Source organism: Polypterus senegalus, chromosome 18 (assembly GCF_016835505.1).
Source record: "Polypterus senegalus isolate Bchr_013 chromosome 18, ASM1683550v1, whole genome shotgun sequence".
In the NCBI taxonomy this organism is placed as follows: domain Eukaryota; kingdom Metazoa; phylum Chordata; class Cladistia; order Polypteriformes; family Polypteridae; genus Polypterus; species Polypterus senegalus.
In genome coordinates, this window is record NC_053171.1 from 92,833,356 (window position 1) to 92,860,449 (window position 27,094).

The 27,094-nt window shown below is 41.9% G+C and overlaps 1 protein-coding gene across 1 annotated transcript in view; it reads left to right on the forward strand.

The window, feature by feature from the left end:
• Positions 1 to 7,482: 7,482 nt before the first annotated feature.
• LOC120518423 (coiled-coil domain-containing protein 85C-like) overlaps positions 7,483 to 27,094 on the forward strand; it is a 70,255-nt gene continuing 50,643 nt past the window's right edge. Inside the window, exons 1-3 of the mRNA XM_039741205.1 lie at positions 7,483 to 7,498; positions 8,612 to 8,688; positions 16,592 to 16,636. Of these exons, the coding sequence (XP_039597139.1) occupies positions 7,483 to 7,498; positions 8,612 to 8,688; positions 16,592 to 16,636 (138 nt within the window). The remainder of the gene's footprint in view (positions 7,499 to 8,611; positions 8,689 to 16,591; positions 16,637 to 27,094) is intronic.

Below are 27,094 nucleotides of genomic sequence, written 5' to 3' on the forward strand. Positions count from 1 at the left end.
GGTCTAGTAAAACTGACACATTTTGCTCTTAAGCTAACAATTCTATTGTTTACTAAGCAGCAATTTCAAATTCTAATTCTTTTCTAATTGAAAATATAAACTGCTGTATTTAACACACGGTCACTCACTGTCCAAACTCAGACAAGCAGTGTCCGTTTTATTTAAAGGACAAAATAAAAATTTCTAAATTTGTCAAAGTATCTGTTGTTGCAGTTTGTCTATTTGCAGAGTACGACGACTCCGATTCCTTTTTCTCAGTTTATTGCTCCACTTTCTTCAATGTTAAGGCTAATTTTCTGGTAAAGTCTGTCTTACTGCTGTATGTTTACAGGATGTTCGCAGCATAAAGTGTGCTTGTCTAACTACCGCAACACTTTGCGTAAAAGAACTAAATTACCGTGAATCTTACAAAAGCAAATACTAAAAAAAAAAAAATCAGTTATTGTGGTTGGCCAATTTACTGATCACCGATCAATCAGGTGATTTAGATGTGTGGCCAAATCGACCGGAGCATCTCAAGTTAGGAACTGGAGAAATTCCCTTTACCTCTTAGAGCTGACCTAATAATTGTGTAACGTTATCTCATGGTGTGTCCAATTAATGCAAGGTTCTCAAACTCCGATCAGGGGGGAGGCAGCTGCTGCAGTGTGTCGTTCCATTCACTTTCTTAATTAGTAGCCAAGGCCTCCTGGTAATGGAACTTATATTGTTTGCCTTAATTTTAATAGATTTTTATTTTTTAAAGATTCAGAATTTGTTTTGTTTCTTTTCACCTTAATCTGCAGCTAAATAACAATGACATGGAAAGACAGCCTAAAGATGACCAGCTAAGTTGCGATCCTGAAACCCATTTCCTGGAGGGCCACATCAAAATGTTGTTCTGCATTATTTCTCAGACCTTCACAATTTTTTATTTTTTTTATTTTTTTATTGAAATAGATTTTCTATGGTGGAGACATAGGTGTGAATGTGTCCGATTAGGCCACGGGTGTCATACTCCGGTCCTGGAGTGCCACAGTGGCTGCAGGATTTCATTCTGACCATCTTCTTCATTAGTGACCATTTCTGGCTGCTAACTAACTTCTTTTTCTTTAGTTTTAATTAACTTCACTCAGGCCTATTAGTTGTCCCTTTTTCCTTAATTAACAGCCAAACAATAATGAGATACGAAACAAGCCTCCACATGACCAGCTCACTTGTGTCCATCACACAATATGTGAAAATAAAGAAAGGTGGAGGTCTCAGTACGGTTGATCTCCGAGGTCACCCAAACATTTTAATGGTGTTCTTAGAAAAAACAGAAAACCAGCAGTTTTGGAAATGTCTGTTGTGGTAGAATGAGAGTAACAACAGACCACGGAATTAAATAACGAGTTTAATGAACAGCAACAATTGGCTTCTCATTAAGAAACTGGTTGGAATTAAATTGCTTGGAGTTTGACGCTTCAGTTTCGCTTGTCATCTTTTGGCTCTTTTCACATCTCATTTCTGTTTGGCTGTCATTTAATAAAGAAACGAATCAATTCAGAGGTCTGAATCCTTAAAAACAGGGGCTATGAAAATGAAGGGAAAGGAAGTTAATTAGCAGTGAATCCTGGTCAATGGTTACGAAAAGGTTTAGAGTGAAAACCTACAGACACTGCAGCCCTCCAGGCCCGGAGTTCGATACCCTTGGATTAGGCGGTCAACTCTTGGCTGTCTTTGCACCTCAGTATTGTTTGGCTGCTGCAGACAATTAAGACTCCTGAATCTTAAAAAGCAATTTGGGCAGTATACAGTTGTGCTTGAAAGTTTGTGAACCCTTTAGAATTTTCTATATTTATGCATAAATATGACCTAAAACATCATCAGATTTTCACTCAAGTCCTAAAAGTAGATAAAGAGAAACCAGTTAAACAAATGAGACAAAAATATTATACTTGGTCATTTATTTATTAAGGAAAATGATCAAATATTACATATTTGTGAGTGGCAAAAGTATGTGAACCTCACGGATGATCAGTTAGTTTGAAGGTGATGTGTCAGGTGTTTTCAATCAATGGGTTGTCAATCAGGTGTGAGTGGGCACCCTGTGTTATTTAAAGAACAGGATCTATCAAAGTCTGCTCTTCACAACACATGTTTGTGGAAGTGTATCATGGCACAAATAAAGGAGATTTCTGAGGACCTCACAAAAAGAGTTGTTGATGCTCATCAGGCTGGAAAAAAACATCCCTAAAGAGTTTGGACTCCACCAATCCACAGTCAGACAGATTGTGTACAAATGGAGGAAATTCAAGACCATTGTTACCCTCCCCAGGAGTGGTCGACCAACAAAGATCACTCCAAGGGCAAGGCGTGTGATAGTCGGCGAGGTCACAAAGGACCCCAACTGAAGGCCTCTCTTACATTGGCTAATGTTCATGTTCATGAGTCCACCATCAGGAGAACACTGAACAACAATGGTGTGCATGGCAGGTTGCAAGGAGAAAGCCACTGCTCTCCAAAAAAAACATTGCTGCTCATCTGCAGTTTGCTAAAGATCACGTGGACAAACCAGAAGGCTATTGGAAGAATGTTTTGTGGACGGATGAGACCAAAATAGAACTTTTTGGTTTAAATGAAAAGCGTTATGTTTGGAGAAAGGAAAACACTGCATTCCAGCATAAGAACCTTATCCCATCTGTGAAACATGGTGGTGGTAGTATCATGGTTTGGGCCTGTTTTGCTGCATCTGGGCCAGGACGGCTTGCCTTCATTGATGGAACAATGAATTCTGAATTATATCAGAGAATTCTAAAGGAAAATGTCAGGACATCTGTCCATGAACTGAATCTCAAGAGAAGGTGGGTCATGCAGCAAGACAACGACCCTAAGCACACAAGTCGTTCTACCAAAGAATGGTTAAAGAAGAATAAAGTGAATGTTTTGGAATGGCCAAGTCAAAGTCCTGACCTTAATCCAATCGAAATGTTGTGGAAGGACCTGAAGTGAGCAGTTCATGTGAGGAAACCCACCAACATCCCAGAGTTGAAGCTGTTCTGTACCGAGGAATCGGCTCAAATTCCTCCAAGCCGGTGTGCAGGAATGATCAAAGTTACGGAAACGTTTAGTTGTAGTTATTGGGGGTCACAGCAGATACTGAAAGCAAAGGTTCACATACTTTTGCCACTCACAAATATGTAATATTCGATCATTTTCCTCAATAAATAAATGACCAAGTATAATATTTTTGTCTCATTTGTTTAACTGGTTTCTCTTTATCTACTTTTAGGACTTGAGTGAAAATCTGATGATGTTTTAGGTCATATTTATGCAGAAATATCGAAAATTCTAAAGGGTTCACAAACTTTCCAGCACAACTGTAGAAGCAGTCATTGGTGACTTAAAAAGAAAGTGGTGGGAATGAAAACCTGCTGCCACAGCGGCTCTCCGGGATCGGAGTACGACACAACCCTGACTTAGCGGCATTCCTTTCATTTGGTGCTTGTTTTATTGTGTGTCCAATGAATGCACCAGCTGTTTCCGTGTTTCCACAGATGTGTGCCACGGTCATACTGCTGGAGCCACCGACTGCTTTCCAGTCCAACACATCAACCAGTACGCCTCACTGCCTCACAGGGAAACTTAAAAATCCAAACTCTTCTGTGAGACCCGCAGTTCCACACCGAAGCTCGTTTTGCTTTGTTAACTTTGGGACTGACATGAAACGCTGACCGGCAGCTATTGACAAGACGTATACAACAAGTATTAATAATGCATGAAGGCTTTTAATATTCAAAATGAATCTTCTCCACTGGGGAAATCGTATGCATTTTTTTTTTTTTGTGGAGGCAAAGTTCTTTGAAGTTTATATAAATATAACAACGCATGTTGGCTTCATCTTAAGCCTGTTAAAATGGAAAGATCCTATAGGGGGTTGCATTAACTATTTTAAATTAAATGTGGTATTGACATTGAGTGCCTCATCCAAATAATAATTCATTTTTTGTTTAATTGAAATGAATTAAATGAGCAATCGATTCAACTCCCCATGATTTTTACTTGCTTGATGTTCTCGGTGACCCAGAAGGGGACTGCTGGGTTTGACAGTGGATGCCATGTGTTAGGTGGCGGCTGCACCTCTCATGAAACGCAGCACTTCAGGCCACTCTGTCAAGATTGCTGCAGTGTCCTTCCCTGCCATCGGATGTCACCGCGGCTCTTTTCCTGACAGACATGCTTGTACGGCTGTTGTTTTCTTGTTGGCCATGCCGAAGGACACAAAACCCAATAACTTGACGGAGGAAGCCCACGCCTTCCAGTTCACAACTTTCTGTTGTGCTTGGAATGTTTGACTGGGACTTGTGATGAGAACAATCAGTCGGCCTGTGCGGGGTGCTTGGTTCTTACGGAGCGCATCACCCCAGGTCATTCTGCAGAGGGTGCCGCCACCTTTTTTGTGCCCTGACACACTGCTCTCGGAGTGTATGATTTGTGAAGGACCCCCAAGCCCAGCTACATGGTGGCGGTAGTCCACATATGGCTTTCTTTTACAGTTATAGGTAGGGTTCATAAAATGTCAAAAGCACTACTCATCTGTCGTCCTGCATCTCTCGGTTGTTCTTGTGTCCAGTATGAAATGCTTTCCATTATGCGAGTGGCACTCATAGCTGTGCGAGTTGAGAACGGTTTGTTCGTGTACATTCTGAGGAAGTTCTAATGTGCAGTTTTAGAATTTTCGTCAGTGCTTCAATGTTTTATGTCGCACTTGAGGCGGAGCAGATGCTGCGTTTGTTCTTCTTATTCTGCACTCCGCACTGTGGCTCAATGGCTCTCTAGGGTGGTCCGGATCTAATTTTGCAACTTTTAATGCAATGCAGGAAAACCATACAAGACAAAAGAATTGCTGTTCGACTGACAACCGTCTCCCTGCCATTTTGGAATGCAGAGCAGGTGCTGCCATCTATCAATAACAAAAAGAAGTTTTTGTAAATTTTATCCATCCATCCATTATCCAACCCGCTATATCCTATCACAGGGTCATGGGGGTCTGCTGGACCAAGTCCCAGCCAACACAGGGCACAAGGCAGGGTGCCAGCCCACCACAGAGCACACACTAGGGACAATTTAGGACTGCCAATGCAGGTAACCTGCATGTCTTTGGACTGTGGGAGGAAACCGGAGTACCCAAGGGAACCCACACAGACACGGGGAGAACATGCAAACTCCACGCAGAGAGGACCCGGGAAGTGAGCCTGGGTCTCCTAACTGTGAGGCAGCAGCACTACCACTGCGCCACCGTGCCGTCCTTTTTGTGAATTCTCTATGTAATAAACATAATAAGTTATAGCGTAATGAAAATTGCATAATTAGATCTGGAAAACCCTGTATATTCAAGCTGACCCCTAGCCTTGGCATGTTTGGCAATGTCCCTGAAACTCTTCATTTCTTTTGTCTTTGTCAGTGAAACGTCTCCTGCTTTTGGCTTGATGCCGAGCTGTGGTAGTGGATCGTGTTGTTTTTTTCTGGCATAAGAGTGTGTAGTTGACGCCCATCTGATTGCTTTCTGCAGTGTGCCTCACTGTCAGCAGATATCGCCAAATTGTTCTTTAGATAGATAGATAGATAGATATGAAAGGCACTATATAATAGATAGATAGATTAAAGGGGCTATATAATAGATAGATTAAAGGGGCTATATAATAGATAGATAGATATGAAAGGCAATATATAATAGATAGATAGATTAAAGGGGCTATATAATAGATAGATAGATATGAAAGGCACTATATAATAGATAGATAGATTAAAGGGGCTATATAATAGATAGATAGATATGAAAGGCACTATATAATAGATTAAAGGGACTATATAATAGATAGATAGATATCCATCCATTTTCTAACCCGCTGAATCCGAATAGGGTCACGGGGGTCTGCTGGAGCCAATCCCAGCCAACACAGGGCACAAGGCAGGAACCAATGCTGGGCAGGGTGCCAACCCACCGCAGGATAGATAGATATGAAAGGCACTATATAATAGATAGATAGATTAAAGGGACTATATAATAGATAGATAGATACTTTATTAATCCCAAGGGGAAATTCCCATACTCCAGCAGCAGCATACTGATAATAACAATATTAAATTAAAGAGTGATAACAATGCAGGTATAACAGACAATAACTTTGTATAATGTTAACGTTTACCCCCCTGGGTGGAATTGAAGAGTCACATAGTGTGGGGTCTCCTCAGTCTGTCAGTGGAGCAGGACGGTGACAGCAGTCTGTCGCTGAAGCTGCTCCTCTGTCTGGAGATGATCCTGTTCAGTGGATTCTCCATGATTGACAGGAGTCTGCTCAGTACCCGTCGCTCTGCCATGGATGTCAAATTGTTCAGCTCCGTGTCCAGCTTTTCCCAATTACATGGATTAGTTAGCCCACAAGTCCAATTCATGAGTCAGGTTACGCGTATCATGGCATAATTTGTCATTGAGGGCAAGATCAAGGGGCAAGGCCCAAGAGTTTTAAATAATAGAATAAACTGAGAGCGCCACATTATACCTTCAGCATCGTCGTGGCGTTCTGCTCCTGCACTTGGTACTGTTGTATTGGATTTCTGAGGTGGCCATGATAGACTGGCCATATACAGTACCTTTGTGAAGAGGATTATTGTGATCTGTTTTGTGTGTTGTATTTACCCCATTTGTTGACACCCATTGCACGCCCAACCTACCTGGAAGGGCATCGGCCTATAGATTGCCTTGCCCAAGATTTCTTCCATTTTTTTTTTCCCTACAAGGGTGTTTTGGGAGTTTTTTTTTTTTTGTCATCTAAGGGAGGTTGAAGGGCTGTCAAAAAACGGGGCCTGTTAAAGCCCATTGAGGTATTCCTTGTGGGGTTTTGGGCTATACAAGAAGTAAATTGTTGTTACACTTCGGTATATTCAGGTAAGAAAGTTATCACCAAGTTCTGTCACTGCAGGGCATTCATTAGGAATTTGGCACTGGGATTCTTTTATGTTTGATAGCTGGCGAATGTAACAGAAGAGTCTAGAATTGGGGCCAAGAATCTCTGTAGCAAGATAACAGGCACTTGTAGTCAAACCTCATAACTCCTACGGACCAGCAACTGGACAAATGCACTGTGTATGTGGCTCAGTGAGGAAGGTCTTTATTAGGTTATGTAGCTACCGTCACTGTTCACTTCAAGGACAGCATCAACTGACTTACTCGTTGAAATTCTGCTGCCAAAAGAAAGAAAAAAAAATGGAGTGAGTTTCTATATGGCAGACGACAAGCCACCCCACGTAATTACTGTTAACGTAAGGCTCAATGGGTGTAACCAGACACTTTGCTTTGTGTTTACTCAGTACTTTATTCCTTTGCGGTGCGTAACCTTTCCTTCATTATTTATTTAGTCACAGTATTCTGTCTGCTAGAGGTACAGCAGTACACTCACTCGCGCAAACACACACACACACACACACACACACACACACACACACTGATGTATGACATGCATGGGCGAGCAAGCGGGTGAGAGAGAGAGAGCACGAGCGAGAGAGAGGGTGAGTGACAGAGAGTGAGCGAGCGGGTGAGAGTGAAGAGAGAGCGAGCGAGCGGGTGAGAGAGAGAGCGAGAGAGGAGAGAGAGAGAGAGAGAGAGCGAGAGAGGGTGAGTGAGAGAGAGAGCGAGAGAGGGTAAGAGAGAGAGAGAGAGCGGGTGAGAGAGAGAGAGAGAGAGAGGGTGAGAGAGAGAGAGAGAGAGCGCGAGCGAGCGGGTGAGAGAGCGAGAAGTCAGTTAAAGTTTTCTCTGCTCAAGATTTTCTCAGTGTTATTCAATCTTTCTACATTTAGTTTACTATTACACTGTGCATTCTATGGTATAATTAACTATTTTTGTGCTTAAAAATCTTTAAAAATATATATTTACATACAGCTGGAATGGATTAATTGTATTTGCATACAATCCTATGGGGGAAATTACTTTGAGTGGAATTACGGTCGTGACCCGAGGTTCCATTGTATTATCAACTCTCTTATTTATTGATTTTTTTTTTTTTGTGTGAACTGTTTACTTTGAATTTTACTAAAACTTTTAAAGTGAAGACACTTGCACTGCGTATTGTTTTTGCGCACAATACATATTGATTGCTGAAACCTTTCACGTAGCAGTGTTTTGAACTATCCTGGAATCTCTCAACACCTTAATCTACAAATACCGTTCATATAATTTTTCCATACCCACTTTACCTTCACGCCGTTCCTAATGGGTTTAAGCCAGGAATTTGATCCTGCAACCCCAGAATTGGAATCCCTTTGTGGGGATGATATAATTGGGAACGTTGTGTAAGGCTGGTTCTTGCCTTGTGTCTGATGCCACAATGATAGGCTCCACCACTGCTGTGACCTTTCGCTAAATTTAAATGGATTTGTGTGAAGGATGGATGGATGGAAGGGAACTCTTTCTGGTACTCTCCACGCCATTAACGTTGGCCAGGGAAGGCTTTATAAAGCGAGTGATATAAATCCAAACTTTTCATGGTGTTCTCTTTTGAATGTTCTGATGTCTTTCCTTCTTGTCTTCTGTGGGATTCCAAAATGTAAGCAAAAGGTGACAGTCCTGTCCTTTTTTTGTCTTTTTATGCAGATCCTTCAGCCAACTACATCCGACAGCTGGAGACGAAAGTTCGCATCCTAGAAGATGACAACAAGCTTTTGTCACAGGTATGTTGTTGTTTGTTTATTTATTTATTTTTAGACTGATTTTGGTATATAACATTTTTAATCTTCTCTGCTGTGGAAGTATATAACCTGTCCCATGGTCATAAAGTGTTTAACTTGTAATGAAGTGTCTCTTTTCCTCTTAAACTTTCATTGTACTGAGCTTTTTGCTTTCCTGTCATCAATGCCACCAGGACTGCTGCATATCCTGTGGTATAATCCTTACATTTGTATGCTCATTGATTTAGAGCCTTTGTACAACGTGTGTAGAGTCCTGTGAAGTTGGCAGTATTGTGGACCAAAGTAGCAGCCTCAGCCTCACTCAGTGCTCTTTGGCGGCTGTGATAATGTGAGCCAACCAACTGTTAAAAGTAATTTGGTAGAAAAGTGGAGGGAGCTGCTGCACCAATAGGTTAGAGCAGGGTGGGTTGAAAGGCTGCTGTATTTGATTTGGTTTTTAACTGTGCTGAATGCATTTGGAGACTGTAGTAGTGGTAGTATTGTGAAGTGTACAGAGTACAGTGAACTTCTTACTTGCATATCTAACCAACGTGTAACATGTCACACTTATTTTAAAAAGTCCATATGCTGTCTAAACTGAAAGAAACTAGGAGAAAAAAAGCAGATTTTCCCAGTTCCAATGTCAGTACCCAAGGCCATTTAACAAGGAGACTCTCTGGAGTAGTTGATCCAATTAAGATCCGAATTCCTTAATAGAAAATTGCCCACTTTGCTAAATCCAAAGAGCTCGGTGCGCAGTGCTGGGACTAGTTAACCAAGGCCATATTGACCTTGTTGTTTTGCTGATGGCTCATGGGGACAAAAAGTATCGACTTGTCTCTTTTTTATTTGTGAGTCAGAGGTGTAATCTGCAGGCCATGGACTTCTCTATTCTGCCAGCTGAAAAAAAGAAACGACTTGGACAGTGAATCAGATTGAAAGTTTCTAATATTAATTGGCAGACATTTGCCAGGTTAGGTGTCTCTAAAAGGACATAAGGAAACAGTTTCTTTGGATATTTCACCAGTGAGGTAACTGAGATGTGGATGTTCAGTGATGTATGGTAAGAACATTCGGATTATGTCGAAGTGTTACAGCAGCCCCAGATGTAGCCAGTCTTACTCACTTGGCCACCACATCAAAATACATTCACAAATGAGGTGTTCCCCGTTTAAGTGTAAGCCCACAAAAGACTTGACCCATTACTACTTTGAACACAAAAGAGCTGCTCCATTGGCTGAGCTTGAAGGCATTGCATTCGTGTGCAGTCTGTGAGTGGCACGCCACACAATGCACAGTTGTGAGTTACTCCTTTGGCAGACTTGGTTTGACATTTCTAGTCCACTGCAGAGATTTAGGTGACATTTACTCTGTTCTGGCCAAGAGATTGTGTAACCACCATAGCCCTTACTGTCCCCCACCTCCCACAACTGGTATCATTTTACAAACGTGTAAGTTACTGTTGATTTCACATTCCAGGGTCTAATCTCAGGTTTTCACCTCATTTGTTCCTCTTGATTTTTTTGGTCTTGTCTATGAGTCTGCTCAACCTTAAAAGCTGCTGATGTCTTTGTACTAAGAAGCTGCTGCTGCCCCCTCTTTACCAAAACCCACCTTTACTCTCTCTGTGTTAACTTCTGGTTCTGTAACTATTTCCGTATAAATTTCTGAATAGAACAACTATGTCCATATGACCCAAACTTCCAAGCATTATAGCTCTGTGTTATGTTACCATATTGTGTAACATAAGACATATGGGCTCATTTTGGGCTATTAGCCAATTAGATAGATAGACAGATATGAAAGGCACTATATAATAGATAGATAGATAGATACTTTATAAATTCCCATACTCCAGCAGCAGTATACTGATAATAAATAATATTAAATTAAAGAGTGATAACAATGAAGGTATAACAGACAATAACTTTGTATAATGTTAACGTTTACCCCCTGGGTGGAATTGAAGAGTCGCATAGTGTGGGGTCTCCTCAGTCTGTCAGTGGAGCAGGACGGTGACAGCAGTCTGTTGCTGAAGCTGCTCCTCTGTCTGGAGATGATCCTGTTCAGTGGATGCAGTGGATTCTCCATGATTGACAGGAGTTTGCTCAGCACCCGTCGCTCTGCCACGGATGTCAAACTGTCCAGCTCCGTGCCTTCCTCACCAGTTTGTCCAGACGTGAGGCGTCCCTCTTCTTTATGATGCCTCCCCAGCACACCACCGCGTAGAAGAGGGCGCTCGCCACAACGTCTGGTAGAACATCTGCAGCATCTTATTGCAGATGTTGAAGGACGCCAGTCTTCTAATGAAGTATAGTCGGCTCTGTCCTCTCCTGCACAGAGCATCAGTATTGACAGTCCAGTCCAATTTATCATCCAGCTGCACTCCCAGGTATTTATAGGTCTGCACCCTCTGCACAGTCTCCTCTGATGATCACGGGTTCCATGAGGGGCCTGGTCCTCCTGAAGTCCACCACCAGCTCCTTGGTCTTGCTGGTGTTCTGGTGTAGGTGGTTTGAGTCGCACCATTTAACAAAGTCCTTGATTAGGTTCCTATACTCCTCCTCCTGCCCACTCCTGATGCAGCCCACCATAGCAGTGTCGTTAGTGAACTTTTGCACGTGGCAGGACTCCGAATCGTTTTGAAAGTCTGATGTATGTTGGCTGAACAGGACCTGAGAAAGTACAGTCCCCTGCGGCGCTCCTGTGTTGTAGATAGATGGATAGATAGATAGATTCTTTATTAAGTTTTCAATATCTTGGATGGTGGGTGTGTAGCCCCAACAATTTGCAGAAAAGAAGGATTAGGCTATAGCCATTTTAGAGTCCATAACCCCATTGATCTAAAATCCCTAATGCCCAATTCACTTTGCTGCAATATGCAAATTGTGACATTGTCTTTATAGAGGGTTTTTTTTTTTTTTCAACAAGACACCAAACCAATTGGTGACTGTTAGGCCGGGTTTATACTTCACGAGACGCGACGCAACGCATGCTGCAGTGGACGCTCCTACTATGCAAGCGCTGTACTGTTTATACTTGCGCGCATACTTTACGTAAATCTGGAGGAATCCATATAAAAGCAGCACGAATGCATCTGTATATCGACATTCTGCTTCACCACTTCGAACCATTCATCAAACATGGAAGCGCGCACACCGATCTCGTAGGATCCGCAAAAGCGGCTTTCTGTCACATGTATACAGTAACCAGAGACTCTGCCGTCACATTCCAACTTTTAGCACACTGCGCACCCCGACTTTTGCTGGTACTGCAACTCATGCACACGTCGCGTTAATTTCTGAGGACCTGCTTAGAGGACGCATCAAACGAACAGTAGAAACGCGTAGCAGCCATGATGCGTGAAGTATAAACGAGCCCTTAGTGTGACAGAGGGATGTGACCACCACATTATCAGTACTATCTCGTTTTTAAGTTATAAAAGTTAAGTGTTTGGACACTCATTGAAAATCCATGACTTCTAACATATCTTCCAGTAGGAAGTTGGCAATAATGTGATGAGAAACACAATTGTATTGTGCTGATCTGAAAACCTGCGGTGGGCTGGTGCCCACTTGAAGGAAATGATATCACACAGCAGAGTATGGTGGGCTGCTCAGGTGAGTATTAGAAATAAGCGAGCGAATGCAGGAACGAACAGGTAAACCAGAGAGCCATACCTTCCCATATTAGCCTGCAACAATGGAGCAGTCCTTAGCCCAACCTCATCAGTCTGTTCTCAGAAATGTAGACCTGATTGAGGACAGTTGTTGGATTTTGTCTGTAAACTACATACTGTATATGAATCCATAAAGGCAAAAGCAGAAAACCAGCGAGCACTCTCAAGTCATGACATTTTGCACTGATGCTTTTTTTTATGTCTCCAGTGTCTGCGCGTTTCCAAAAATAGAGAGCTCTTTCATGCTCCAAAAGGCGCGCGCTTCTTTTTTTAGCTGCTCTTTTAATATTTATTGTGACAGTGGATCAGGAATGAACAATACAGCTGAGGCCGTTTCATCACATCGAGCGAGCAGTGCCCGAGCTCCTATTGGCGGCTCGCATTCGAATTCATTGTCTTCCCAGGAGAAAGAAATGACATCTCAAATGAAATCAGACCACCTTAATAACTGTCTGCAACGATCTCGACGTGAAGGGCAAAGAAGGAGACGCCTTTTACCAAGTGCTTATTGTTTCAGATCAAAATGACCCTTTTATAGGTGTGTTTGCCTTTTGACATCTTGCCTTTATTTGGTTATTGAAATAAAATAATAGAAAAAAGATATTTTAGACTTATAAAGTTTTATGAAAAGGATTATTTCTTTTGGACATATTTTTAGAAATGTCTATTTCTTTAAATTTTTGAATTTTTTTGTCATAGTGAGTAGAAATCACTACGCAAATCGATCTAATAATTTCCTCATACTGTATGATAATAAACCATAACATTATCGTTGGGCATGTAATGCATGTGCTAGATGACATCATAGGTGGCCATGTTACATAAGATGGTTTAAAGTCTTAGTTTTTGTTAAAATGACTTTAAGTATACTTTGACTTATAAACTGATGGTCCACCTTTAAAATCTTCAAACAGCAAGATCTCTGCTACTCTTTATGAAATTCGTCTGTGGGAAATTCTCCTCGGTCACAACAGTGCCGTGGATTTGTCGCATATCGGGTCTTTTAGCTCTTTGTTACAACATAACCTTCTCAAAACTGCTCAAAGCAATTCAGGCTTCTCTGGTGGCGGGGTTTGAGGGGTCATAGCCATTAACGCTAGGTGCAAGGCCGCAATAGGATCAGAAGACATCACCCATGTGTTGTACTGCAAGTTAGAGCGCTGAGCCAATAAACAGGCGACTAAGGACCTGCGCTGGTATCCCGAAGGTTGCCGGTTCGAATCCCCATCACTGCCAAAAGAGATCCTACTCTGCTGGGCCCTTGAGCAAGACCCTTAATCTGCAACTGCTCCTGGGGTGCTGTACAATGGCTGACCCTGCGCTCTGACCCCAAGGGGTATGCGAAAACTAACAAATTCCTAATTCGAGAAATTGTATAAGGCGAAATAAAGAAAAAAAACCCAAAACAAATCCGAGGTAAATACCCTCCACATGGTAACACCTGATTTTATTTGGATTACTTATTTATTTGTAAAGGATGGAGTGTTGCACAATTGGATTTTGTTGTTTGGGGAAAATAAATCTTTTTTTAAGAAATTGGATTGCATCATAACTTCATTTATTTGGAATTCTAAACATCCACACATCCAAAGGGCAACTCTCCATTGACCTAAAGCAGAAGTGGGCATGGCACTGTTACCTTTCAGTTGTATTAATGGGCAGCAAATATACAGGCCATAAAGACCTGAACATCGACACAAATTGATGATCATATACAAGACTGGTCTACAACAGAACTGAAACCTTGCAGTACTTCTTTTTATTCCCAGCTCTGTACCCCAGTCAATACAAATTATCATCAATACACTAATAATCCAAGTCTCCTTCATTCACTCGGAATATGGAATCAGTGTAGGAAGCACTTTAAGACCGTGAAGCTCTTACCTGTCGCACCCCTACATGTCTTTTCCACCCTCTCAAACTTACACTGTATTTAATGCTTGGAATAGTCTGGGATTAAAACTTGTATATTTGAAGCCGATTACAGAAGCTGAGCATTCCTAGACATTTTAAAGAGATGAGTGCTGTTTGGCTTGAAACGCTCATCTCCATTGCTCATTTACAGATGCTGGAAGAACCTACAAAACACCTGGGATGACCAGTTTAATTTCGTTTTGATGCCAGTCATGCCTGCCTTAAAGGGAACCTTAATATTCGTGTATGGCTGTTTTGTCGCACCAGCAGGAGTAGAGTCGGCTCAGTCCGGCTCGGTTTGCGTTTCGACTGCAGTTTAGTACCGCTTTAGAGTGGGCGGGATTATTCACGTGTCGTTATAGTTGCGCCGCCTCTACTGCTGTGACACCGTGGAACTTTTACAACAACACGCAGACGACGACAACACTTTAGCTCGACGGCGCGCAAGGGTAAGCATCTAAAAAAAGCACGTCACTAGCTAACTTTTATCACTGTTGCAAAGCATAAAATGAACTTAACTGCCAGTGTAACATTAAAATGCTGATTCTGTATATTACAGATCTTCCACATTTTGCAAAACAGTCGCCGCAACAGACCATCTGTTTGGACATTTAACCGTGCTTCAGAGTGGTGGGATGTGATTGTTCCCGGTTTTACAAACACTCAGTGGCTGGAGAACTTTCGAATGTCTGAAGAAACATTCATCCACTTATGCAACAAACTGCGTCCAGCGATGGGGAGACGGGACACAAACTTCCGCGTGTGTGTACCTTTAAAGAAAAGAATAGCCAGTGACACAGTAATGACGATTTTCTCCGGCCAATCAGTGACCAGCAGAGTTTACACGTCACGTTTTGGTAACGGTTCGGTGCGCTTGGAACCTCGGCTGAGGTGGTACTAAAAAAAGGACCAGGTACCAGGTACTGTTCCCAGTGGAAAACGCCCCAAAAGTGTGAACCGTGTCATGCCGTACTATGCAGTGGAAAAGCGCCATTAGTAAACAGGAGACTCTAAAATGGCCGAGTGTGAATGTGAATATGTGTGTATGGGCCTGGCGATGGGCTGGTGCCCTGTCTAGGGCTGTTTTCTGCCTTTTGACCAATGATGCTAGGATAGAATTAGATTAAGCAGGTTTAAAAAAAAACAAAACATTTTGTTACTTTTAAAGTGTTACTCATTTGTATTAAAATACTTGGATTTGATTTGTTTATTTATTTATTTCCTTTATATAGTTTGGTTGTCGCCTTGCAGCTCGTGGTGCTGGGACAGGCTTCATCCATTCTGTTCATAGGATAGCTCTAATATTGAGCCTCGAGGGACACCATTTTTGTATTTCAATACATTTAGATTTATTTTTAACATGTTGCATGTTGATTAGCATATGCAAGTAAAAATTTCACTGTACACGGGACAATTAATGACCCTACAGAGCTGTAATCAATATAACAGATCTGTGCAGTTTGTTTTATATGATTTCTTTAGTTCACCTTTAAAACGAATGACAGTCAATTTTGAGTAAGTATGTGCATCTTTACCAGAAGCCTGAGTCTGAGCGTACAAGTGGAGTATAGTATGGACATGAAATACATGAAAAATAATAGATATAGAATTGAAATGTAATATAAAATAGTAAATTGTACATCCAAGAAGAGCATGTGCCTATCCATTTTCTGAACTGTCCATTATGGGGTCATAAGAAGCTGCAGCGTATCCAGGTGCAAGATATGGACCCTTTAATTTTTTCCCCCTTTTACTTAAAAAATGAGGCAGTGCATGCAAAATGGACTTCTCCCCCTGTACTTGCATTTTGTCTAATGGCCACTGAAATGGTCCAACCGCTTTATCTGTTCTTCATTTTAAGAAGCAGTCTGTGGGGTGGAAGGGTCCAAATAGCGTGACGAGACATTCAGTTACACTACGATGAGCTGAAACAAGGGGCTCATCCTGTCATGGGTGACTGAATTTGAGCTCAGAAGGATTTTCCGGTGCAGTGATAACGTGCTATGTTATTATATTAATTTTAGCAGAATGAGTGAAGTGCAGGCTTCTGCCCAGGCACAGCGAGTGCCATCAGGAACTGACTGTTCTGATGTCTGATTTGTAGTACATTTTGTGCTGTAGGCCTATATCATTTTGGAATGGCCTGCTTTGACCCCTGAGGTTTAGTAATTGTATGTGGCAGTGTGGTGCAGTAGATGGCATGTACAAATGGGCTTTGGTAGTAGGCCAGGGCTTTAGTGCCAACCCTGGCCCTTTTTATTCTGGGGCTAGTCTTGGCTAGTGATGAACTTACTTTGTCTCTTGTTCCCTCAGTCTCAGCCCCGTAGCCGTTATAGTATACCAAGAGCAATGATGAAGGTAAACCTTTTTAATTATACCCTCAGACTTACTGGGTGGCATGCATGGGTGAAGGGTGCTGAGCCAGCTTTTGTGACCACTAACCTGGAGTGTGGAGTGTTTGCTTGAGTTTTGACAAATGCACAACTGGGTCTCGGTTAAAAAAGGGGCTTGGCGTCACTTTAATTCTGCATTAACGCTTTTGAAAACATTGTAAACCTGCTTGGAGCAATCTGTGTGCCGCTGGAGTGGCGAGCGGAGTTTAAAAAAAACTTGATGGGGTAGTAAAAGGGCAAGAATATCAATGTATGGGTAAGACGTGCCATCATTTACAGCAGGCTTACCAACAGATTGGGCTCATAAAGTGTCTTTCATATCCGTCTTCCATTGTTGTATCCTTCTAGTATATAGGTTATCTATCTATCTATCTATCTATCTATCTATCTATCTATCTATCTATCTATCTATCTATCTATCTATCATATAGCGCCTTTCACTCTCTATCTATCTATCTATCTATCTATCTATCTATCTATCTATCTATCTATCTATCTATCTATCTATCTATGCTTTTCATTTTGCGTACTATACAGTGCATTTTATTTTGTTTTTTAATCTGTCTATCACACTGTCTAGTGTCTGTCTATCTGCCTGTCTTGACAGTTTAGTTTTTGACTGATGAGTGTTAAATATGCTGTTTATACCAATAGTCTGTTTTTGTATCCAAAAGGTGAGTATTTTTGATGTCCTTTACAGTCATTTACGATTAATGATTTATTTTAAATAGGTGGCTGCCCTGGACATTTATCTTATTTTGGGCTTACTTGACCTCGGTCTTGTTTGTTTGTTTGTTTGTTTGTATTTCTTTTGTTTTGTTTTACCAGACAGAGCTATTTTTTTTTTTTTTTTGAGCAAGGCATTGAGCTTGTCACATGTAACAAATAATAACTTTACCTTTGACCGATGCCTTAATCCTTGGTGACTTACAATTGTTCACATACATGTTTAACTGGAGCACATGCAGGGTGAATGGTTTGCTCAGGGTCACACTTTAAATCCAATGGTATTGAATTGACGGCCTTGTTTTTCAGTATTAAATGACATGGTCACTACACCACACTGTACTCTAAATTCTGGCCACTCCCTTGACGTGGTAAAAATCCAATGTTGAAATGAAAATTCTTTTTCTTAAATATGCTTAACCTAACTCGGGGAGATAGGAGCCGATCCTGGCACCATTGACACTGGGCAGGAACCAATCTTGGTTGAAACATAGGCTGTCCAGATTTTCATGGCCCCAAAGTGAAGCACAACTTATTAACTGAGTAATCAATGAATCAAGTAAGAAATGAGAGGACATTCGGTCGCCCTACCGAAACACCAGTCTGTTGTAAGTCCAGCTCACACGGCCAGTTTCTCATCACATCACATTCTCAGACTCACCTAATCCAGTTCATGGTTGCATGAAGGACCAGAGCCCATCCTGTCAACACTGGGCACCAGTCCATTGCAGAGCCCACTCACACACACTCCTGTCATGAGGAGGCTTTTTGTTTTGTTTTAGATTTCTTATTTTTTTAATTCTTCTTGACTTCTTAAAATTATTTACACCTTATTTTAGGGACTGTAGAGGTCTCATGGTCACATCTGTTTTGTTGCTTAACAGGTTTCTTTCAATGTTGAAAATAAGGAGCATACTCTAGCAATGCCATATTTGAGGAGTATTTTTGGATTGTTGACAATCCAAGGTCAACTGAAAGTGTGGTGCACGGCATATCTACGTCAAGAGCATAAAGGTGGCATCATGCACTTCCTGGTTGTCCTTGATTGGATTCAACCCAAACCTTACAACTTTAATTCTTTTGTTGGTTTGAACTGTTTTTAGGTAACAAATTCTAGGGTCCTCCCTGCGTGGAGTTTGCATGTTCTCCCCGTGTCTGCGTGGGTTTCCTCCCACAGTCCAAAGACATGCAGGTCAGGTGCATTGGCGATCCTAAAATTGTCCCTAGTGTGCGCTTTTTGTATGTGTGCCCTGCGGTGGGCTGGCACCCTGTCCGGGGATTTAATCCTGCCTTGCGCCCTGTGTTGGCTGTGATTGGCTCTAGCAGAACCCCCACCCCTCATCCCCACCCCCACCACTGCCCCGTGACCCTGAAGTTAGGTTATAGCAGATTGGATAATGATTGACTGACTGACTGACTGATAAATTCTAGCTCTGTTATTGGAGTACAGTTTTAAGATTAACATTTTGGCTCTGGTTACGTGTGTGTTTATTGGTTTTCAAGTTCTTGTCCTCTCGTTTGATTACAATTTTTGTCATATGTTTGCATCCTTCTTTATTTGTTTTTTGACTTCCCAGTTATGATGCACCACCATTTGTTTTAATTTTGATTGAATTCCCAGTTTAATTTCTAACAAAATTGTTCTGTTGCCCTGTGCAGCTGCCCTAACCCTAACTCTTAACCCCAACCCTAAACCTAACTGCCACACTCGCACCGGGCCAGTTGGACTAACCAACCAACATAACATACAGGGAAAAAACATACAGTCCTCAGAAGATAACACACACACACACACACACACACACAGGTTTCACACCCAGACAAAACAGCGATTCAGCCATGGGGGAGAAGTAAGTGCAGCTTGAATCAATGTCAATTTATTTATATAGCAAATTTAAAACAACATAGGAATGCTGTGGCCAAAGTGCTTTACAATAATAGAATTAAAGAAAACATACTTACTTGCTTAGACTTAGTTCCTCCCAAGCCGGGTGGTGCACTGGGCGCCAAGAGATCGCCAACGAATTCGGTCAGCGGCTTCATTCCGTGATATGTCTATAACGCGTAGGACTTCATTGAAAGAATGTCGCCATGTTTGTTTTGAGCGGCCACGCTTTCGTGTACCGCGGGTGAGCGACCAGATCATAGCGATCTTTGGAAGGCGATGTATCGTTTGCCGGAGAATGTGGCCAGCAAATCGAAAGCGGTGTTCCGCTACAGTGCTCGCTAGAGGTTGGGTAGCTGTTCATTGATGGATTTCATCATTACTGACGTGGTCCTGGTAGTGGACCTTCAGTATTCGCTGTAGGCAGAGTTGCTGAAAGATGTTCAGGCATCTTGTAATCGCTGCAGATGACTTCCAAGTTTCGCTCGCATATGTCGCCGTAGAGATGACGATCGTATTTAGCAGTCATACAAATAACATACATTCAAATAATATAAATAGAAATAAAATATATGAACATCAATAAAATAAATAATAAAAAGAAATAATGTTATATAATCACAATGAGGAAACCATTAGTATTACTGAAGGTCACGGAACGCAAGTGAATAGAAATGAGTCTTTAATCTCGTTTTGAATTATAGATGACTTCTTTATGTGACGAGGTAAAGAGTTCCACTGCACAAGCCCCATCTGTCCCCCTTAGCTTGACACTTGGTACGAGGGACAACAAGAGACAACTGACCAGAAGATCTAAGCACTCTGGATGCCTGGTGTAAAACACACAATTCAGATAAATAGGCAGGAGCGAGCCCATGTAAAGATTTAAAAACTAGCAACAAGATTTTAAAATCAATTTGAAAACTGACGGGCAGCCAGTGTAAAGAAGCTAAAATAGGAGAAACAGAGTCAGACTTTATTGCCCCAACCAGGAAGCGAGCGACAGCATTCTGGACCAACTGTAACCTGCGTATCAGAGATTTGCTAATCCCAGAATACAGCAAGATTGCAGTAATCAAGGCGAGAAAACATAAAAGCAGGAGTAGCTTTCTCAAGATCCCTAGAAGATAAAAAAGACTTGATCTTACCTAATAGACGAAGCTGGAAAAAGCAACTCTTGACAACAGAATTAACTTGTTTCTCAAAAGAGAGGTTACTGTCAAAGATAACACCAAGATTGTGGACTTGAGGTTTGGAAAAGACAGAAAAAGAGCCGAGAAGACCAAGACCAATTTAAGCTTTAGCTGATGGACCCGCTAAAAGCACCTCCATTTTATTTTGATTCAGATCAAGAAAATTATTAGCCATCCAGGATCTTAGTTCAGGAAGACGGTTGTGGAGTTGATTTATTGCAGAGTTGCAGACGGGAATATAAACCTGAGTATCATCAGCATTGCAGTGAAAAGAAATGTTACATTTCCTAAAAAAGAGCTCCAATAGGGTGAAGGTATATAGAGAATAAGACAGGACCCAAAATGGATCCCTGAGGAACGCCATATTTAAGAGGAGCAGTAACGAAAAAGAGGAATTGAAAGTCACTGAAAACTGTCTACCAGTTAGATATGACCTGAACCAGTTAAGAGCAGCCCAACAAGATGTTCAAGCCACAGCAGCAATATCTCGTTTTCAAAGGTTGTAAAACTGAGGAGATGGTGGCACAGAATCAACTTTGGAGTGTCAGTTCGATTTTGGATGAAACTCTCAGACAGGCAGGATGAGCTCAAGTGATGGTCATGCAGCTTTGTGTCTGTAGCTTAAATATAGAAAATGTAACAAAATAAGTGTGTTGAAAAGTAATTTGACATTCTTAGGAATGAGATAGGCGGTAAGGTTTTTGTATTCATTTGGAAGTCCCCAAAACGTATTTTGTGTAATCTTAAATAGGTAAAGTGCCTAATGATTTTCTCATATTTTAGGGAAGAATAAAATAAAATCGGCACAAAAGTAGTGGGCTCATGCTGGATAACCCGCTCTGATGATGTCCGCTTGCGCCATCTTGATTGTTTAAGAGTCGCACAGACGTCATCTTACTGAAGTACAAGGACATGCTGTTCCTGTGCACCCACTCTTCTTTCCCAGGCGAGAAGGCGGCTGTTTTAAACACATACAAATCAAGAAATGAGCCAGAAAAGTGATTTAAAAACAAAAAAGAAAGTTTGGAAGAATCGCACAGGTCGGTGTAGTTTGGAAATGATGTGCAGATGTGATTCATCCATTTTTTTCCTCAGTTTTGTTCTCCGTTCAACAGTCAGAAGTAGATGTGCTGGTGACCTTCAGCTTCTTCTTTTAGCACCGCCAAGGGGGAATTCTCCAGTGGGTAAAAAAGTGGAGTCACAAAGATGCGTTTCTGCATGAACTGCCTGTCTAAGTCTTCTCATCACAGCACAAAAGAAAAGAGAAAGGCATCCCTGTTCATGCCTGCCCCGACAAATCCTCACCAGAGATGTGAGTTTCAGGGTGGGCTCGGTGGAAATTCTAACGGTGTTGTGATTCAGAATGCAGACGAATTCATAGTAATGCGTACTGTTTGCTAAATCTTTGCCCTCATCTGAGCTTGTTTCCCCCCTAGGATGTTACCCTGGCTCTGACACTTTTCTGGATCTGCATGCATCCCGAGATTGTATGATCAGGCCGGCTAGCATCATTTATTTTCTTCTAGAGCAGTGCCGACATATGACTTAATGTGTCATGTGCTGCCTAAACTGGCATCTCCACTTCAGCTGACGAAGAATCAATATGTGCGGAATCGGTGAGGCTCGAATGTGGTCAGCTGACTGTTTGTTGGTCATTTTACAAATATTTATAATGTTCTAAAGGAAATGTCCAGTATTACATTTGAATGAATGTCACTGAATGCCACCTTGATTATTAAGTAACTGATCTGTGCAAGTGAGGAGACCGACAGGATGGCTGGTTCTCTTCATGACGTCTTCAAAGGAATTGGCAAAATGCAGTAACTGGATCAGAGTCCTCTGTATTAACCACAGTGTTGGGGCAAATTATAAAATTAAATTCTGAGGACGTTTTTTGTTTGCAATAGCTCTGTAAGTGTTCACCTGGTTAAAGTGAAAGGAAAGGGCTGCATTAAGGCAGAACGGCCACTGTCCTTTCCACAAAATCAACTGCTCAGTCTGTGCTGGTGTCATATTTAAAGCGGGTAGGTAGGTGCCAACAGATGGTGTTGCTTCCTGTCTCAGTCACGGATGTCCTAAGGGGGATATGGGCCCGTCCACTTCACTGCGGTACTTCATTTCATTTGGGATGCTTACAGTTGAATGGTCCCTGCGCAATTTAAGGGCTCACTCATCGTTTGACCATTGCCTTCCAGGCGTGCAGCTGGAATATCCTGGCACACGACGATGGGGGTCTAGCAGATCTCTTGAGTAAACCAGGCAGTCCCAGGAAAACGCAGAGTGCATGTATGTTCCTCTAACAAGTATGAGGCAGACATGGAGCAAGAGGTTGGAAGGCTGCATCTACAAGGCATTTGATGGGTTTCCAGCCCATAACCCTCTGTGAACAGCACTTTCCATAAGTCTGCAAAGCCGTTCCATCGTACGTCTTCAAGGACAGCAGAGGCTGGTGTGCTTGGGTCCCTTTTAGTTTTAGTTTTTCTTCCTGGAATAGGGCGGAGTGGTGGCTCTGAGGTAGGGATCTGCACTGGTAATTGGAAGGTTGCTGGTTCAGATCCCGTAAACACCCGAAGTGACTCTGCTCTGCTGGACCCCTAAGCAAGGCCCTTAACCTGCAATTGCTTCGTCGTTAATCTGCATCCAGCCCTGCAGGCAGGTCCTCCAGCTTAAAAGGGGTTGGCGGCAGGATTGGCACTCCAGCCATTCCATCTGAACTGGTGTGGTGCTGAGGTGTCACCCATTGCATGGCCTAAATTGATTTGTCATGTCATGGGTGCTCCTAACTGTACAGTAGTGTTTCCTGAAGGCCGCATGCCTTCCCAGCCCCTGTGGTACCCCAGAAGATCAGTTTGTACAAAGTGATTGCAGGGCAGGCAGCTTTAAGGTATCGTTCATACTTATGCAGCCAAGGACATAATGTATGTTGTAGATAAATGTCTAACACGGGCAATCTGCAGCACACCTGTAGAATCGATTATATTCTATGGCCGCTGTTCAAATTATTGCGTTTAAAAATACTTCATATTTTCTGTGTAAAGATGTCACCAAAACACACCATCCATTATGTTACACAGTATGTTATACCGTCCCTAGTGTTCCTTGGCAGCTTCCCTTTGCCATGTGGAGAGACCAGAAAAACATTTTTGTTGCTCTGTGCCATCTCAACAATTATTTGTATTATTATGATTTATTATATTACTTATACTTTATTATAATTTATTTTTATACCCTCATATCCGCTATATTGAAACCAGTGCATGAACAAGGGGTCCCACTGATGCTCCAGTGTTAGCTGATGAACATGGAAATCTTATTGTAGTGCCACGCAGTATCTGGAGTATGCTATCATTTATCTATCCATTCATCCATTATCCAACCCGCTACATCCCAACACCAACATTTGAAATTCAGAGACAGACGAGTAAACTGCACAGGCACCATTTCTTCAGGTCACAGAGATGACAATTACTGGTTGTGGTCCAATGTAGTTGAAGGAACTACACTTCATCCATTATCCAACCTAACTACAGGGTCACGGGGGTCTGCTGGAGCCAATCCCAGCCAACACAGGGCACAAGGCAGGAAACAAACCCCAGGCAGGGCACCAACCCACCACAAACCCCAGGCAGTTAGGGTTGGGGTTAAGGGTTAGGGTTAGGGCAGCTGCACAGGGCAACAGAACAATTTTGTTAGAAATTAAACTGGGAATTCAATCAAAATTAAAACAAATGGTGGTACATCATAACTGGGAAGTCAACAAACAAATAAAGAAGGCTGCAAACAAAAATGGTAATCAAACGAGAGGACAAGAACTTGAAAACCAATAAACACACACGTAACCAGAGCCAAAATGTTAATCTTAAACTGTACTCCAATAACAGAGCTAGAATTTATCAGTCAGTCAGTCAGTCAATCATTATCCAATCTGCTATAACCTAACTACAGGGTCACTTGGGGGGGTCTGCTAGAGCCAATCCCAGCCAACACAGGGCGCAAGGCAGGATTAAATCCCCGGACAGGGTGCCAGCCCACCGCAGGGCACACACACACACCAAGCGCACACTAGGGACCATTTTAGGATCGCCAATGCACCTGACCTGCATGTCTTTGGACTGTGGGAGGAAACCCACGCAGACACGGGGAGAACATGCAAACCCGGGTCTCCTTTCTGAGAGGCAGCAGCACTACCACTGCGCCACCGTGCCGCCCATGCTATCGTTTAGGTTTTACATATCTTAATGAAGCAGATGGCATCACACATTAACATACAAGCAAAAGAAACCTTTGATACAAACGAGAAGAGACCATTCACTCTGTCTAGCCCGTTTTGTTCAGCTAATAGCGAAGCTGTCCCAGTATCTCATCCAGACACTTTCTTAAAGGTTGTCAAGTGTTCTGCTTTAACGCCATGTCTTGGTGTTTTTGTTTTTTTTTTAATTGATTTTATTGAAATCACAAAACATTCCATACAAATAAATCCATTTTTACAAAAGTAACATCGAACACAAATCGACCCTACCCCTCGTGTCTTGGTGTTTTGTTGTAGAATCCCACAACTCTTTGCATAAAGAAGAGCTTCCTGTTCTTTCTTAAATGTACTTCCAATTGATTTCCACTGATGTCCTCAAGTTTGTGATTCACACTTAAGCTGAAATAACGCCTCAAACTAGCATCACACATAACTTTATGGCAAAGGCTGTTTCTGCAACACAATTCCATCGAGTGGATTAAAGTAATCACGTGCCTTGAACCAGTTTGCTACCCTGCCACAGACCATTGCTGTAGCTCTGGTTAGCTATGTGTGAGTAAAGCCAAAGCAAGCTGTTTTGAGGGTCAAGTTATGTTCCTCTGCATTGTGAACGATGTCAATATCACAGTGCTAACAATTTACTTCAGTTTGTGCCATCCATCGTCTCTCTCAGGCGTCTGTAAGAGCTAATCGGGCACTAACAGCTACTGTACACGGGGTTCCAATTTATTCTTTGTCACCAAACATCTCTCACATTCTCAAAACCTTTTCAATTTAAAGAGGAGGAAATTAAGAGATGATATGACTAAAGTGTATTGGGATGTACTGTATTTTATAATGCATGTAGTAATAAAATGCATTGCACTTGTTAGGGCTGGGCGGTATGACCAAAATTCTATATCACGGTATTTTTCTAAATTATCCCGGTTTCACGGTATTCGACAGAATTTTTTTTCCCATTCATGAGTGAATATTAACCACATTTTGCACTGCAAATACTGCAAGTAGACGGGCTAAGAATAACCAATTCCACTGTCATAAGAATTGTACAATTTTTAATGTGCACACAAGTATTAATACAGGTTTGCGTGGCACTAATGAAGAGAAGGAATCACATTGCATGACAGTTGCAGTCCAAATAGAGAACCTTTTAATCGAACAGATTTTGCAAACAACTTAAACTATAATTTTGACAACATATTTTCAACCATCCAAAGAGGCATTTAGACTTAGTAAAATATCCAGAGGTGCTGGTCAAAAGGTGTATTGCACTGAACATGTCTAAGAAAAGGAATAAATAGTAAATACTAGCAAACCCGCGGCATACCATACTCTGCATAATCAGGCCGATTTTTTTAATGATTTTTAAGCACAGGGAGAAAATTAACATTTGAAAAATCGGTAATGTAATAAATCAGCAAGAAGAGCAACATTGTAACAATGCACGGAACGAACCAACACACAATCGTCCGTGACTGAAAACTGTCGGACCGCCATCGCTCCTGTGCCCACCTCCAACTTGTCACTTGAGTCGTTGTCATCTTTGCACAGTCCAGATGCACCTGTGACTCACATAGACTTTCCGTGTTCCTGCAGGAGCATCTAAGAAGACGCATGTTTGTTGCGGATGCGAACTGCTGTATGTAGCGTGTAAAACAGTTTGCTGTGGTGCACGCGGTCGTGCGTCGTAACCGAAAACTCGCTTTTTAAAGACTGCTTATTTCTTGGAGTTGGTGGGCGTGACTCTTTCCTGCGTGCGCCATAGGTGTCTTACTTGTCGGAGGCTTAGTGAATCCACGCCCCTTCCGGCATGTTTTCCGTGGGTGTCCTGCCTTAGTGAATTATATATACTGTATATAGCACAGGCCAAAAGTTTGGACCACCTCCTCATTCAATGTGTTTCATGACCGTTTACAGCACTCCATCACTCTCCTTCTTGGTCAAATAGCCCTTACACAGCCTGGAGGTGTGTTTGGGGTCATTGTCCTGTTGAAAAATAAATGATCGTCCAACTAACCGGACTTCTGCACAACACAACTGCTGGTCCCAACCCCATTGATAAAGCAAGAAATTCCACTAAATAACCCTGATAAGGCACACCTGTGAAGTGAAAACCATTTCAGGTGACTACCTGTTGAAGCTCATCGAGAGAATGCCAAGAGTGTGCAAAGCAGTAATCAGAGCAAAGGGTGGCTATTGTGAAGAAACTAGAATATAAAACATGTTTTCAGTTATTTCATCTTTTTTTGTTAAGTACATAACTCCACATGTGTTCATTCATAGTTTTGATGCCTTCAGTGAGAATCTACCAATGTAAATGGTCATGAAAATAAAGAAAACACATTGAATGAGGAGGTGTGTCCAAACTTT